General features: G+C 44.4%; 1 protein-coding gene across 5 annotated transcripts in view; it reads left to right on the plus strand.

The window, feature by feature from the left end:
* The first annotated feature begins 219 nt into the window (after positions 1 to 219).
* SMARCA2 (SWI/SNF related BAF chromatin remodeling complex subunit ATPase 2) overlaps positions 220 to 17,461 on the plus strand; it is a 157,106-nt gene continuing 139,864 nt past the window's right edge. For 2 of the 5 annotated variants that reach the window (XM_081151009.1, XM_081151012.1), the window contains exons 1-2: positions 220 to 360; positions 15,245 to 15,510. In XM_081151009.1, coding sequence (XP_081007135.1) covers positions 15,286 to 15,510 — 225 coding nt within the window. In that variant the 5' untranslated portion in view covers positions 220 to 360; positions 15,245 to 15,285. Of the gene's footprint in view, positions 361 to 840; positions 1,088 to 2,234; positions 2,720 to 15,244; positions 15,511 to 17,461 lie in introns of those variants that run through there. The other 3 variants (XM_081151011.1, XM_081151010.1, XM_081151013.1) reach the window with 3 other exon arrangements.

A 17,461-nucleotide genomic window follows, 5' to 3' on the forward strand; every position in this document is an offset into this window, starting at 1 on the left:
TTGGAGACACACGGATCCACGCATACAGTAGAGCTGTCTCGGTCCACATTCTTGCACACCGCCCCCTCCCCCCCCCGAGCTCCAGGAGTCGCCGAGCCGGCGGAGTGACAGGAGCTCCCCGCCAACCCGCGCCGGGGCGGGCAGGGAGGAGCGGCGCGCGGGGCCAACTGCGGCGCGTCTTCCGGCGCCCTTGGAGGCGGCGAGGGTGGGACGCGGGGCGGAGCCCGAGTTTAGGAAGAGGAGGGGATGGCTGTCATCAATGAAGTCATATTCATAATCTAGTCCTCTCTTCCTCTGTTTCTGTACTCTGGGTGACTCAGAGAGGGAAGAGATTCAGCCAGCACACTCCTCGCGAGCAAGGTAAATATAACTTACAACTCCTTTCTCCGCTTTCCCCTCCCTCGGGCCTCCCGGTTGCAGCCGCCGCACAAACCCCTCCGGCACCGCGCCTCCTTCGTGGGCGATTATTCATTATTATCCTAATTATTATTTATTGTGCATGCACGGAGACCAAAACAAACAGGCGGGCCAACCGCCACAACAACAAAAAAAGCCCGCCTCCTCCCCGCGGGCCTCAGGTGGAATGCTCTAACGACAGAACCCTGGCGGCGGTGGAAGAAACGGGAAAGTTTCAACCGAACCTTGCTGTTCTAATAATAACAGTAATAATTACTACTTCAAGGAGGCAAGGAGGGGAAATCCCAACAAACCACAGCCTTGACCCTGGGTAGGCAGTCAGCAATGCGCTGCCAACTCAAGGTTGCAAGGCACACACTTGGCAAGGTGGCAACACCCCCTCCCCATTCCCTTAAAAGCCTGGGGGTGGGGGGGAAGGGGACTGGAGGATTGGGGAGGAGAATGGAAACGCGACAGATCATCCCGAGCAGTCCTCCCCGGAAGAGTTGGAAGTGGAACGGGAGAGGGAGGCAAGGAGCCTGGGCTGGCGGCGAGGCGCCAACGAACGCGGCTGACACTCGCTTCCTGGAGACTTGTTTAAAAGGCTCCGGCTGCAGAGACCCGAGCGGTGCGCGGCTGCAGGAGCCTGAGCTGGCGCGCCGAGGAGGCGGCTGCCACCGCCGCGGGGCCGGTGCGTGCCGGATCGGAGGTGTCACCTCCACTTTGCGCGTTCCCTCGGGCGGGGATGGGAATGCTGACCGGTAGGCAGGCCTTTAGGGAAAAGGGCTGCCAAGGGGGCTGTGCCCCCAGCTCTGCGGGAGTCCCTGCCCCTGGTACCTGGCGACTGCGCGGGCTCGGGTGTTGAAGTTCGGGGTGTCCGGCCCGGGCCGCACTGCTAGGAAGGAGGGAGGAGGCACCGAAGGAGGTCGGAGGTGCCCGCCGGGTTCAGTAACCCAGCCCTCCCGCTCCCCGGGTTTGTCTTCTTTTGCTTTGCGTCTTCCTCTAGCTTGAGCCACGGGAACCGCGGGCGTAGGTCGCCCGCAACCGTCCGGGTAGTAGGGGCGCTCTGGGGCCGGGGAGAGCCACCGTGGCTGCGGGCCGGGAGGCCATGATCCGGATAATCCTCTTTGCCTTACTGTCACAAACAGGACCGGCGCGCACCCGGGCCGCAGCGTTGGTGTTCGCCGGAGAAGGGGAAGGGCTGCGGGAGGGGGTGGGGGTGGAGAGGGAATGGGGGCGGCGGTGAGGACCGGGGGCGGCGGTGAGGACCGGAGGCGGCGAGACCCAGTGGGAGCCTTCTCCCAACGATAACACGCACCCCACCTTTCTCGTTCTCTGCTTTCGAGTTGCTTTATTCCCATCCCAACCTGGTTTACCCCTTCCTCTGCTCTCCCCCTCCATCCCGTTAGCGTTGCAAAACACTGCCATGCCTTTTGCGAAGGTGTCGCGATGCACTTCCCCAAATAACCGGTCCGGCGCGCCAGCCCCTAGCCGCCCTCCGGCTGCGGGGCGCACTCCGAGTCCGGTGCCCCGGGTGCCCCGCACCAGGCCTTGCAGCCTGGGCTCAGTTGCACCGCGCGGGCCGGGCGCAGTTGTGCGGGCTCCAGGAGACACCCGCGCGCTGATCTGGGCACTCGGGCCGGTTTCCGGCACACGCGGGGAAATCGCCTCCTGCCAGTGTCTGCGCGCTGGCCCCCGCCGCCTGGGTTGCATTATTATTTTTATCCGGGTGGCAGTTTGCGGCTGATCTTCGTGAGCGCGGGGCTGGCCGGACTGCTGCGGGGGGGTGGAGGTGGAGGGAAGTTGGACGCGGATCGGGCTGGAAAAAAAAGTTTGGCAGGGCGGCTAAGTAGGGTGGCGATGGTTGTGGAAGGGGGTGCGAGCTCCCGTGGCTCGCGTCTCCACGCCCTCCGGGCCGGCGCGAGTGTCTGCGCGTGAGTGTGAGTGTGTTGTGCGCGCTGGGCCAGCGCGTCGGGAGCAGCGGCGCCGGCAGATGCCCCTGCTCTCGCCCTCCCCCGGAGCCCCGGGAAGACGGGCGAGGTTTGGCGGCGGGGGCCGGTTGGGGTGGCGTGTGCGTGTGGCTGTGAGTGTGCGCGCGCGAGCGAGCGGCGGAGAATCAGGAAGTCACGGCGGCGAAGCGCACACAGACATGTTTGATCGCCGTGACATGACGCGCGCCAGCGAGGAAGCGGCAGCCCGAGTCGGGCCGCGGGCTGCGGCGCGGGCCTAGGGCTCCTGCGGAGAGACGGGCTCCGGGCCGCCGGCCGCGCCGCCACCGCGGGCTCGGGGAGCCCAGCTCCTCTTTTTGTTCCGAGTCCCCCAGGTAAGAAGCCTACGTCGCCGCCGCCCGCGCTGTGCGGATCTTTCCAGTACTTTCCCTGCCCGTTCCCTCCGGTCTCCCCGCTCGCTTTTCCTGCAAAGTCAGGCAGGCGGGGGAAATGGGCTCCTTGCCCTTCGATCGATTGCGTGGAAACTTTCCAGCGGGAGGCATCGTGAGGGGGAAGGAGAAGGCCTTCCTGGCTGTTGTCGCTTGTCAGTTCTTTCTCCCGCGGGTCCCGAGAGTGGAGTCGCTGCTCCCTGCGTGTTGCACATTCAAACTTGGGGCCTAAACATGTCTCCAACTCTGGCAGGATTTACTCCAGCAATAAAATAAATATTCAGAGTTGTCCACTTGGTCTTGCCAGGGGTTTGAATTTTTAAAAAGGAGACAGGCTCAGGAGTCGAGGGAGGTGGGGGTGTTGTACAGAATCCATTCCTTCTTTAGTGTCTGCACCGGTGGTTATGTAATTGTAGTAGCACATGGGTGCAAAGCCCATTCTTGGCTTCTCCCCTCCTTTGTTTATATAACTTTTGGGAGAGTTTTGCGAGGTTGTCGCCTTTTTTCCTCCCTGCCTAACCTGATGGAGGTTGGTGCTTTTGAAAAAGCAAAGCGACCCTGGTTAGTATTTAATAAGAGGGGTGTCATCATTGTCATGTAGGCTGTGTTCCTAAGTATGTGTAATGTTAGAGCATAAGGAAGACATTAAGGATGCACGTTGGTCTACTGCATTGAGCGGTTATTTTTCACGTCTGTGTGTTACCAATAGCAGAGTTAAATTTTAAGCTCCCATTTCAAAGGACTTATTTATTTACACCTGATTGTGCCATGCTTGTAGGGACAGAATGCTTGTATGAGCAGAAAGATTGTTGCTTGCATGTTGAGAAGAAAATTCCTGGCCAACCGGTAAAACTCAGAAACCACTGAGATCCGTACTAAAATAAAAAACATGCCCAGTGTTGTGTGTATTTCCTTACATAGGCACATTCAGATGTTTTCGGTTGTATTTTCCACCAGTTATTTGGGGGACCACCACCCAGGGCTTGTTTGCCCACACTAGACTTGGTAGGCTTCCAGCCTACTGCTAGCACAGAGGTAAAGTGTTAAGAGGTGTGTCAGGTTTGAATTCAAGTTGGTGCATTGTTATGCAAATTGAGACACACTTTTAGGAATCTAATTGCCCTTTTATTCTGGATTTTTTTTTTTTTTTAAAGCTTGCTGACAACTCAAATGTTTGCTGCTGGAAGGAAGGGATTTGGAGATACCTATTAGGTACAAATGATGTTTATTGACATGGGCTGAAGGAAAAAACCAAACCTCTAGACTGAGGTCCATCTCTCTTGTTGGAAGGTATTAAAGAGAGACACTACATTGGTAAAGAATATTGTAAAATAAATTAAGAATTTGGGGTATCAGAACCCTTGAAGAACTGGCAGAGGCGAGGGAGTACTTCCTTCAATGCAGCCTTTCTCTTATGAGTTACATCAGTTACCTCCCAGCTTCGGGACTAGCTGCACGGTGGCATTTCACAGAAAATATTCACTGCAAGAGTGTGTTCAAAGCAGCCTTAGATCTTTTCTTTTGTTCCTTTTTAAAGTGGTTTTTGAGCATTTCTCGTCAAGTTTCTTGAAAATTGCTTTGACCAACACCTGAGGCTTGGAATTGACAGGAAAAAAAAAAGTGCCTCTGCTTGTATTATATTGTAATACTTGAATTCTGTTGAAAATATTTCTGACAGTATAACTAGAAGGTAAGACTTTGACAAATAATTATTACAACTTTTTCCTTTAATTAAGTTTCAAGTAAGTCATTTTACTGACCAGTTTGAAAGCACATCCCATTCTTTTCTAGGAAATAATTGGGATGCCTCTTATATTGCTGTAGTATTTTGACATTTTATTTTAAAGGCTTATTATATATTCGAGCAAGACCATAAAAGAGAACACTTTCATAAATTATAAAAGTGGTGCATACCCTTTTTTCCTTCAGAAGTCTTCCTTTGTAAACAAGGCCTTTGTTTGTCAAACTCTCCTAGGTCAGCAGCTTTTTGATACTCCAGAGAAATAATAAATCACTATTTGTGACATCTTGACATGCTGCCATGAGAACAACTGAGTTATCACAAACACAATGCCAGGGGGTGTTTGCCAGCACTAGCTTATTGAAGGTGTGTTGGTAGGACCTGATTTAACCACCAGAAGTTTTGATTCTCACTGTTTCTGGTCAAGATAATTTTAAGGAAAGTCATGGACAGTTTGTTGCTTAACATGAGTCACCTTAGAAAGCTCCCTTTAAATGAGTCACATTTCTCCAGTACTTCTGGTGAAGAGATGAGAAAATTTCCCTAGTGTAAAAAACCATATTTGGAACCTACTTCTGATTTTTGTTTCTTGTCACTTTTTTTTTAATGGAAAAGAATTATCTTCTAATTTACTCCCAATTCCTTAAATGCGTTCTGTAGATTGTTTTTGACCAAAAGAGGATGCTGAATTTTCTGTCATCTTTGCAAGAGTTTGTATTATGGAAATTTAATCTCTAACCAGTTAGTAAAGTCATGGATCATTGCATAAGTAGTTGGGAATAGAAAATACAGATAGAGAGTGGTAAGTTATTTGGTAGAGTATTTAGAAAGGTCTGTGGTGTTTATTTTTTCTACATAGGAAATCATGATTTTATATTTATAGGAAACATAGGAGTCTAAAACTTAGTTCTGCCAGTCATGTGAAAGAGCATATTTATTTGCCTAAGATATCTATTACCAAGTTAAATGGGATCCTGCAATCTGGGTTTGGAAAACTTTACAACTTTATTACTGTTTATTATGACTTTGTTTTTTCTCATATTAGTATAGCACTTCTCCTTGTAAGTATTAAGTATTCAGGATATATTAGAGAGAGCCTTTAAGTAATACCAGTCTTAAAGATACAGTCAAAGATACTTGAATAATTATAATTTAGCAAAATATGTAATAGAGCTAGCTGACAAAATTCAGGAGCCAAATAGCTGGGTCTTTTGAATGTTGCATATAAACAATATTTAATTTTAATTATGAGTTCATAGCTCATTAATTCACTCATTCGGAAAGATGTTTTAGATATGGAAAACAGGATTTTTGAAATGTTGACATAAGTAGTGCCCTTCTAAACTTCTGGATTTGTAATACATTATTATATAACTGAAGCCTACCACAAATTATGATGTTTTATTATAGATCTAAGGCTTTCAGAACATTTAGACAGTTATAATCAGGCTATATGCCTCTGATTTAAAATCTTTTAAAATATAACAATATTGTATTGTAGTTTTAGGTATATAAGCATCAACTTAAGCATCAGTCTTATACCAGTATATCATCTACCTCTATGCAAGCATTAATGTTTTAGAAACTTTTTAGAAACTGACCTAATTTAAATATGGGCTGGCCCTTTTGTAAATTGACAAATGGAATTCACAGAAGTTGAAATAAATTTAAAATTTAAGAACTGTTGCCCAGCCGGGCATGGCTCAGCGGTTGAGCGTTGACCTAGGATCCAGGCGATCAGGGTTCGATTCCTGGTCAGGACACATACCTGGGTTGCGGGTGCAGCTGATCAATGACTCTCATCATTGATGTTTCTATCTCTCTCTCTCCCTTTTGTTTTTGTTTTTTTTTAAAAAAAAAACCTGTTAAATGTAATTTAACACCCACCCCTCCTTTTTAAAAAATAAATGGCTTTATTTATTGATTTTAGAGAGAGGAAGGGAGAGGGGAGAGAGAGAGAGAGAGAAACATTGATTTGTTGTTCGACTTACTGATGCTTTCATTGGTTGCTTCTTGTATGTGCCGTGCCTGGGAATCAAACCCACAACCTTGGCGTATCAGGACGTCGCTCTAACCAACTGAGCTATCTGCCAGGACTCTCTTTTTCTTTTCTTCTCCTTCTCCTTCTTCTTTTTCTTTTTCTTTTTCTTTTCCTTTTTCTTTTTCTTTTTCTTTTTCTTTTCTTCCCTCCTTCCTTCCCTCCTTCCTTCCCCCCTTCTTTCCCCCGCTTCCTTCCTTCCTTCCTTCCTTCCTTCCTTCCTTCCTTCCTTCCTTCCTTCCTTCCTTCCTTCCTTCCTTCCTTCCTCCCTCCCTCCCTCCCTCCCTCCCTCCCTCCCTCCTTTCTTTCTTTCTTTCTTTCTTTCTTTCTTTCAACTGAATTTAGAATTTGGGAGTTAAAAAACTTAAATAGAAAAAAAAATCTCTGACCAAAAAGAGTCATCAAAGTTAGAAATCGCATGTCCATGAGGATAGTAGCTCTCTCCCATCTCCCCACTGTGCTTTTGACTAGGCACGTAATGTCTTTGAAAATATATGCAGCTGCTTTGGAGCTTGCTGTTGTGCTGTATTCCTGCATGTCCTAACATGCTATGAAGCAAAGTCTATAATTCTGTAAAAAATAAATGACCTACAGTTGAGAATTTATGTGTTTTAAAGAGTGTACATGAACATGTAAACATGAATAGCAAATGGTAAACCGCGGAGGCCATGTGATACAGGGAGAGATCGGGGTGAGCTCTCTTGTACCCATGGGGTAGGTAATGTCTTCAGGATGGGGTAGGGTTGTTGCTGGAGGAGGGCAGAGGTAGGGGTGTTAGACTGTGATCACCTGAGATCAGGAGAAAGTCCTGATAGAGCAGAGACTGAGCCTAAAGAATCTGAGAGAATACTAATATACCACTTTTGACCTGGTTGCCCAGGACAAGAGGTTCAAGTTGGGAAGAATTTTCAAAAGATAAAGTTGGAGATGGTAGAAGTAGAAATATTTTATCCAATGCCTGTTGGAAGCTTGTCTCAGACGTTTGAGCAAGGGTATTCATGAACAAAAGATAGTTTAGATGAATCTAGCAGATTGTATATTCAAGGCCAGGGTGGGAATTGAGGCCTTTTTTACATCATAGCTCAGCAGGTGTCCTCATAGGTAGTATTTCATTTGATTCATATCAAAAGTGAGGTTGTAGCCACTATTATTATGCTTATTTGTAGATGAGGAACTTGAAACTCAAAGAGGTCAGATGAACTACATTGTGATTTTCTTAATGGTATATAGACATCATAAATGGCCATTATCCATTTAAATTGCAAACAACTTGAAGGGTTCCTTCTTGAATTTCTGTTGCTACTGCAAAAGTTGTGGCATATCAAAGCTCACCTGTCACATAACCAGGATTCGTTCAGCATGTAATGTTGGAGTTGCAGTGCTAAGTCACAGTGTGCTATCTCAACCAGAGTTTTAAAGTATGTGTTTCAGATTCTTTTATGTGTTTAATGTATAAACAATATTATCTTAGCAGACAGAGAAGGAAGTGGCTATCATTGATTCTTAGCATCCCAAATGAGGTTGCCTTGCAAGGGCCTAACAGAGCCTAGGAAGGACGGGTGGACATATAAATACACACAGCGCCGTACACTGCAGGTGTCCTGCTTTGAAACTAGCTGTCATTGGCTTGTTTGGTGTGGTTCGCTTTTGACTTATTTTCTAGCAGTTTGGGTTCAAATGAATTTTAGGCATAAACAGTTACCTGTGATGACTTTATAACCACCAATGGAAGAGAGTCCTAGGTTAGAGGGATGTTCTGCTGAGCTGCTCTTTGGCTGAGGGGTTTTCAGGTACTTTGGGATTTCTCATGAACACTCTTTTTAAAATATTTTTGTTTTCCTTTGTGAAAGCATTGGCTGTCCTCACTGAGGTCATAGAATTGCATCACAGGTAGATTCTTGGGAGAGGGTATCTCCAGGGTGATAATGTTAAGAGCCAGGTTCCTGTGAGGCTGTGCCCGGGAATCGTGGGGCTCTAATTAGCCGCTGCAGAGTTTGCAGTTATCTTCCATCCTGCACAGAGCTGCCTCAGAGCCTTTGCCAGGTCTGACTCTGAAGGATGGTCCCAAGGCAGTTTATTTAAAGTGAAGGCAGCAGTTCACATCTTAACATGTTTCTTTGACTCACGATGAAGAGTTCACAGAAGCCCAACAAACATAGCAGGCTTTCAACCCAACCACTTTTTTGAGACACATTCCACTTTGACTGGTAAACTGACAGGAATAACCACAAGAAAAAATGTTTTCCATGCTTTTCTAGAGTTTTGGTCCAGCAATGCATAATGTTAACTTTTTATATATATATATATATATATATATATATATATATATATATATATATATATATTTTATTGATTTCAGAGAAAGGAAGGGAGAGGGAGAGAGAGAAACATCTATGGTGAAAGTCATTGATTGTCTGCCTCCTCCATGCCTCCCACTGGGGATCGAGCCTGCAACCTGGGCATTGGCCCTGACTGGAAATCAAACCATGACCTCTTGGTTTATAGGTCGATGCTCAACCGCTGAGCCACGCAGGCTGGGCCATAATGTTAACTTTAAGCCCAGAGCAGTTTTTATCCGTGGCACAAACCATATTGTGCACTGTTTAAAGTTGCACATCTCAGACCAAGAAGCACAGAGATTTGGTAATGCTTCACCACCTATCCTGACAACCTTGGCCTCTAAGAGAAACTTCTGGTAGCTTTTTCTTTATCTTCATTGTTGCTCTCCTTAAGCAGTGCTGTGTCCCAGTTCAAGAGCTGTTGCTACTTCTTGTTGGGGAATTATCAGCTCATTTCTAGAGAAAGCTACATCCAAGAAGCCCTGCGGATTCTGAATCAACAAACAGACCTAAAAAGAACTCTTTGAAAACAAAAAACAAAAAAACCCCAACTCTTATCTTTACTATCTCCTGAGCCTTAGTGTTCTACAGAACAGCCAGGAAACTGAAAAGACTGTTATTCTTAGGGATGTGAACTGGGCCTAATTTTTAGTTCTCGTATTTCACCTTCGACCTGTACCCCAAAGTCTTTCTGTAGTCCCAGCAGTGATAAGTATCTGCTGGAGATGCAAGATTCCCTGTCTTCCGTATTACCTTTGGTGGAGTTATTTAGGAGGTGTCGCCTAGTCAAGATGATGGTGCTTCCTCAAACTCTTTCTGTGACTAGAAAACAAGTTTCTAGGAAACATTTGTTTATTTTTATGTCAAGGCCTAGCTGAAATGCCACCTTCTCTATGAAGCCTTCCCTATCTCCCTTTTCCTTCTTCCATACTCCAAGCTGCAAGTCATCTCTCTTGCCTTTGGCTGTGTTGGACACTTTAGCTACGCCCCTTGTCTTGCAGGAGGTTCCATTTCTGTCTCACTGCTATTTATGGAATAAGTACTATTTCCCTATCAGACTTGCAGAGCCTTGGGGTAAGCCCTCTGGTCATGTTTGTACATCCTACATGCCTTGTGCCCAGTGGAGAGTCAGTACAAATGGGAATAGATGAGTCAAATGGGCCCTCTGGATGTTTGATTAAATATCACAGATCTCTTTAGTTCATGACATTGTCTCCATTTCATATTCTCTCCAGGGCTTCTCTTTACTTCTCTGTCCCTTTGTAAATTAATATGTTATCCCAGCCAAATTCTAATCCTTGCAAAACCTCTCTCCCATTGTTTCCATCTTTGTTTCTCTGTCCTCTGCTTTCCACTCCTGTCATTGCTGCATACTCTCCACACTGGTGGGTGGCCTTGCCCGATGGGTGCAGTGGCTCCCATTGGGTGGGAGTTGAGAGATAAGAGGTTCTACTTACAGAAGTGACTTTGGTCTAGCTATGTGGTCCCTTCCTGCCTTCCTGCCCTCATCATTTCAGTGGGGATGTGACCAAATGCCTCCTCAATTTAACTCACTGAAATTATTGTGAAGTACATGTGGGTGCTTTTAAATATTACTACAAGTGTGGGGGTCTTTGGTATTTCCGTGGACTACAGTAAGACAGTAAGGTAATACACTTTGTGGTTGTCATAGTTAGACTGCAACCCTTAAAATCCCATGAACTTGAACTCCTTTCAATATGAAGAAGGGTGTTCTGTGCTTTTCAGCAAGGGGAGAGGAAGGAGATTGGGGCTGAGGGAAGATGTCTGTGGTGGTTGGAATTGTGGGAAGCTCCGAACTTTTATTTTTAAAAACACACTCCCCAGTTGTAAAGACAGGAACATCAGGAGGAAGAAAGACATGGTGTATTGCTGGAAAGTTCTTGGCTAAGAACGTAGCGGCCTGGCCTTCTGGGAGTGCTGGTCGGAGGTGGAGAGAAGCATGGTGGGGAGGTCAGAGGACTAGCAGTGTGTGTGTGGGGAGTCACTGTGCCTTACCACCCCTCCTCTCCACACATTTTCTTCATTATATTAGCCACATAATTGTGGAATGGGTTGTTCTTTTCTGTGACAATGCAAAACTCCCTCCCCCAACACAAAATAAAACTAAGTTTGGAGTGTTATCTTGTGGACAGACCTACCACTACCCTATCAAGGTTATCTGAGCCCTCTCTCCCTCACCACCCCATCTGTATAATTTCATTAGTGCTTTGAAGAGGAAAGGAAGGGGTTTGGATACCAGTAGGGTTGATGAGAGAGAAACCGATTTGGCCCATACTGGACTTTAGACCTTAATCACAGTAATTAGTAATGACGTGTACTGCTGCCTGAGACTGGTACCTCTTTGTCATTTACCCCCCCCCCCCCCAGTTGCTTTACACTGTGGGGAAGTTTCATTGGGGACCCGAGCTGTGCTGTCAATTGCCACAGGAAATGAAGAGGCCTGAGTAAGAGGCAGGACTGGGGCTGCATCTCTGAGAGGTGCTTCTCTTCAGTACATCTGGGTGGTGGCAGCAAGACTCGAATCCTGGGACAGCGCAGATTTGGTCATGGAGCTTCATGGGTGAACACACCACGCCCATGGTGGAGGAAGGTTGCGAGATGCTCCCTGTCATGGATAGACAGATGGAGGGAGCCTTGAGATACTTCTCTCCCAAGCCGAGAGGAAGCCTAGAGACCCTGGAGGAAAAGCACTGTGCCTAGGGCCCCAGAGTTGGTGGCATCCCAGAGATGAGCAGACAAGAACCCAGGTCTCTCGTCAGAAGCTAGAGAGTATCACATCCAAGCTGCAGGATAGTCTAGATTCCTGCCAATCACGGGCTGTGTGGCGCAGGGCATGTTTCCTCATTCACTAGACTGCGCTGTTTCTCTGAGCTAGTTTCTTGTTTGTGAGTCTATGCTGTTTAATGGACACATTCATTAAGTTGATGCATCTGAAGGTTCTCTTAGTAAAAAATTCCCTGTATAATATTAATATTCCACTTACATGTCCATATTTTTCCATTTCCCTTCTCATGTGCTTTTCACTTTAAGAAGTTTTTAGTAGTTTTCTTTAACCAAAAGCGAGGAGCATATTTATGGGACTGTATATAAGTAATCACAGCATTCTATAGGATTCCCAGATGAAGATGATCGGATTTGCAGAAAGGAGTATTACAGGAGTATTAAAATATGAAACCTGGAAAGTAAGACTGCCAGGCAAAGTATTTGTATTGTTATTGTTCAGATTTGTGGTATATTCCTGTCATAGCCATTGAAGCCCTGTTCAAGGTAAATTATACGAGGAAGTAAGCAACTTCCTTTTATTCACTCAAACATAAAGGGGTGTATTAGTTTGCTGATATACATAAAAGAACATTATAACTTGTAGTACCCCTGAATTGACGTCAGCTTCCTAAATTTAAAATGCTGACTGGACGTGTGTATGTGAGGGGGTGGAGGGCCAAAAAAATGTTACTTCCTCCTGCTTTGTTAATCGCGAAGAATAAATAATAACATTTGGCTCTCTAGAGAATTCAAGGCTTTAATTCACCGGCGAGGCTTCCCTGTTGTTTTAGAAACCGCTTGAACTGTGTTCTCTTAGTCCCGTCTTGTGTCAGTAAAACGGCTTGAGTGATCCCCGCTTATAATCACTCCGAAGTGGCCTTTCACCCCTTCCCGTTCAACCCTAACCCATCAGAATGCCCTAAATTTTTTCTTTTAATTTTTTATTCAAGTCTATTTGGCATATATTATTGTATTAGTTTGAGGTGTGCAACGTGACGATTTGACATTTATATACCTCGCAGTGTGATCACCACAATAAGTCTATTAACTGTTTATCTTCATGCAAAGTTATTAGGATCTTGTCTCTGTTCCCTCTGTTGTACACTACATCCCTGTGGCGAATTTATTTAATAACTGGAAGTTTGTACCTCTTACTCCCCTTCACCTTTTCCAACCATCCCCCACCCCCTTCTACTCTGGCAACTAGGTTGTTCTTGGTATCTATGAGTCTGTTGCTCTTTTGTTTTGTTTATTTCTTTTGTTTTGTTTTTAGATTCTGCATTTAAGTGAAGTCATAGGGTATTTTTCTATGTCTCACTTCTGCCCTAAGTTCTTGCCTACATTTTTAAGATTTCTTTTTCTTTCAATTACAGTTTACATTCAATATTATTCTCTGTTAGTTTCAGGTGTACAACCTAGTGGTTAGACAACTGTATACTTAACAAATCAGTCCCTGTGAACACACCTCACATACCGATTACTCTATAGTTGTTATTTATAAAATAATTGACTCTATTGATAGTTTGCCCTTGAAATGGAGATTGCAGTTCATTCAGATCTTTTTTGAGCACTTACTACATGCTGGTCGGAGTTGCTGGGGATACAGGAGTGAAAAAAAGCCAGACCCTGTCTTCATGGCCTCTACAGTCTAGAGATTCCGCTAGAGGTGACAGTAGGTAGCTAAGAATGGAACTAATGTGGTTTTTTAAAACCTCTACTTTCACTGTGGAAAGAGCCCTGCTATGGGTGACTGGGCCCTGTGGTCTAATTCCATCCCTGCCACTAAGCAGTGGATAAGCAAATCTCTTAGGGTATCTCGTGCTGTATTTTATGAGGTTGATGGCAGAAAGTTTTTGTATATACAGGTGTGTACCCCCAGATAACATACTATGTAATCATTACTACCACTAGTGGCATTCAGCTGTCTTGCCGAGATCACTGATCTCCATCAGAATTTGGAAAGCAGCTTATTTACTCGTTTTGGCTCATGTCCAAGATGCAGTTGTACCCATGCCGTGAGGCAGCTCCCCAGTGGGGATGCCAAGAAGTTTTGGAGCGTGGGTGATGGAGTATTGCTCTGGTGAAAATGGAGAACCAGAATTTGCATACCTAGTCTGTGGTGGGTCCCGAGCCAATGGTCATGGATGACTTCTTTTGGAATGTTGGACCACAGAGAGGCCTAGGACGAATTCTCAACGGTCCCAGTTGTCTTCAGTTAATTAGCTGGTAGGAGGACCACATCTTAAACCAATCTTTCTGATCACTTCTGGTACAGTGGAGGTGGTGGGGAAAATAATGCTAAATCAAAATGGCCAAAGAAGAAGAAACACTAATTTGAAAAGATATGTGCACCTCTGTGTTTATTGCAGCATGATTTACAATAGCTAAGACAAGAAAATAACTTAAGTGCCCATTGAGAGATGAATGGATAAAAAAGAAAATATCACACACACACACACACACACACACACACACACACACGCATGCACACACCATGGAAATTACTCAGCCGTGAAAAGGAAGGAAATCTTGCCATTTGTGACAATATGGATGGACGTGGGGGGTATTATGCTAAGTGAGATAAGTCAGATGGAGCAAGACAAATAGCGTATGATTTCACTTATATGTGGAATCTAAAAAAAAAAAAGCAATGCACAAACAAAACAAAACGAAAACAAAATCATACAAAGAACAGATTGATGGTTACCAGAGGGGAAGGGGGTTGAGGGGAGTGCAAAATGGGGAAAGGGGGTCAAGAGTATGGTGATGGATGGTAATTAGATTTACAGTGGTGAACACTATGCAGTGTATACAAATATCTATAACTTTGAACACCTGAAATATATATACTTTGTATAGCAGTGTCACCACAATGCTGCTGCTGCTGCTACTACTACTGCTACTACTAATAATAATAATCATAATAATAAAGATGGCTTTTTGTTGTGCCAGGCAAGGAACTGTGTTTTCACATGTACCATTGCTTTTCACTCTCAGCTAATGATAATATCATATGGGTATTATATGATATTATAATATCATAACCTCTGCTTGGGAATTCTCTTTCATTATTTATGAAATTTTACTTTTTCTATGAAATTTTACTAGGATTTTCTATGAAGTTTTGAATGTCCATTTACTTATGAAAATGGGTGTTGTTTGGATACCTTTTAAGGGAGTTATAGTTTAATGGCTTTGGGAGGTTAATGACTTGTAAGGTGCCCCAGCCAGTAAGTAATGGAGAGCATCTGTTGACTTCAGTAATAAATTTCAAACTTGTTTAGAATTCTGCTTATATGTTAAATTTGAGTTTCTTCAGTGAGTCTTTTTTGTATCTTAGATGATTTATATCTTTCTGGGGGATCATTTAGAGTATTTTTTCCTTTTAAACAAGTGGTCTTCATAAAGACTAGGGCAGATGGATATATATCACACTCAAACATCTGGATCAGACAGGGCAGTTCTGTTTGATGTTTGTTATAGAAATGGCACCATCAAATACTAACAACTGTTTTATTCTGATCTTAACATCATGTTGAAAACACTCCTTTCTTTTTTCTTCCTTTTAGCTCAGTATCATTGCAGCAACTGGCGGAGACAGGAGAGGTAGATGTCCACACCCACAGACCCTGGTGCGATGCCCCACCCGGGGCCTTCGCCGGGGCCCGGACCCTCTCCTGGACCAATTCTTGGACCTAGTCCGGGACCTGGACCATCCCCAGGTTCCGTCCACAGTATGATGGGGCCAAGTCCTGGACCTCCAAGTGTCTCGCACCCTATGCCTACAATGGGGTCCACTGACTTCCCACAGGAAAGCATGCATCAAATGCATAAGGTAAGAGTTTATTCTCCTGTTCAGTCTTGTCCTCTGTGTCGTGGATGGCTAATATCCCTGATAACCCCTGCCCCTCCGTGTCTCCTGTTTTTACGAGAGAAGCTAGGTCTTTGCCTTATCCTGAATATTATTAAAAACATACATTCTGAGGTTCGTTTAATGTCACAGATGTTGCACTAGTCAGGAAGATCAGATCTTGGCATTTTAAAAGACAAGATAGAATATGCAGTTCCGGTGATTTGTGGGCTGCCCCTATTTTGGCTTGGTGAGCAAGTGTATAAGTGAGTAAGTCTGACTCTGTGTGTTAAGTAACTTATATCATCCAGAAATGAACATATTGAAAATTATTTCTTTCTTTAAAATGTTTGTATTTATTGCCCGGCTGGGCGTGGCTCAGCGGTTGAGCATTGACCGAGGATCCAGGCGATCGGGGTTCGATTCCCGGTCGGGGCACATGCCCGGGTTGCGGGCTCGATCTATGACTCTCTCATCATTGATGTTTCTGTCTCTCTCTCTCCCTCTCCTGTTCTCTCTTTGAAATCAATAAAGATATATTTAAAAAAGTAAAAATAAAAAAATGTTTGTATTTATTTAAAAAATTAGATCCCAAAGAGTAAACGGAAGATGAGTTCCTTCCTAAAGATTTTAGGTAGTTTCTAGGGAGTTCCCAGCATGCACTTGGCTGTCTCTCTGTGAAGTTGCTCTGTTCTGGGAGAAGGACCCGATTTGGCAGAACTGGCGTCCAGTTGTTTATTTCTGGACTCTTATAATGATCCTCTCTTTGTGAGACTTGGATTGTTGATGTGGAGATGATCGTATTGTTACAATTTTGACATTAGACCTTCACAGGAGATGCAAAAAAGAGAGAACAGCCTTCTAAGAAAGTAAACAAGAGCCTCTGAGACAGTTTGCTTTGAAAGTTAGCAAAAGCCAAAGAAACTCTATGAGGCCATATTACCTGAAGGTCATGCCTGATGGGACAAGTAGAGGTTTTACATTTATATCTCTTTTGGATGACATCACAGGGGCATAGGGTGGTGGGATGCCTTTTGATGTTAAATAGATAAGCTTTGGAAGATACTGGTTTAAAACTGAAAGATTACTGCAAAAAAGAGCAAGTCATTCCCCTAACCGTGTAGGACTGTAGGTCAATTTTAAGCTAAGGCATTGGGAGCCCAGAAGAGAAGATCCACATTTTACAAACTTTGTTATTTATGATTTCAAATCCAAAAAGTAATGTGTGGCTTGTTTTGAAAAGTGAAACCGTACTGAGGTAAATAAAGGAAATGGCTAATCCTGGCTTCACCCCAGGTAACAGCTTTTCACACCTTACTTTTCTCTATGTTCAGTAAAAATCATACACAGGTGTAATTTTTTAAAATAATTTTTCTTTTACCATAATAGAATATATTATTAGTATTAATTGCTCTGCAACTTTCCTTTTTACATTTAAAAATACATTGTGGGCCTGGCTGGTGTGGTTCGGTTGACCATTGTCCTGTGCACTGAAAGGTCACCTGTTCGGTTCCAGTTGGAGCACATGCCGAGGTTGTGGACTTGATCCCTGGTCCTGGTGCATGTGGGAGGCGGCCAGTCCATGTTTCTCTCTCACATTGATGTCTCTCTCTCCCCCCCTTCCTCTCTGAAATCAATAAAAAATAAATAAATAAATGAAAATATATTGTGAATATCCCTATAATGTCCCCAAGTTCTCTCTCTCCTTTTTTAAAAGACAAACACATTTTTAGCTTGTTAGTTGAAGAAATAAAGCTATTTGTTTTTCATATCATATTTTTTAGCAGACATATTGAACATATAGACATATTGAAGTCATTAAATTGTCTCGTGCTCATATTAATTTAATTTGGGAGCTACATTACAGATCAGATCTGTCACTTGTAAACCTTAGTCCAGGTGGGTTAAATAATTTTAGAATGGGTTAAAGATGACT

The sequence above is a fragment of the Miniopterus schreibersii genome (genome assembly GCF_964146895.1).
Source record: "Miniopterus schreibersii genome assembly, chromosome: 11".
NCBI lineage: Eukaryota > Metazoa > Chordata > Mammalia > Chiroptera > Miniopteridae > Miniopterus > Miniopterus schreibersii.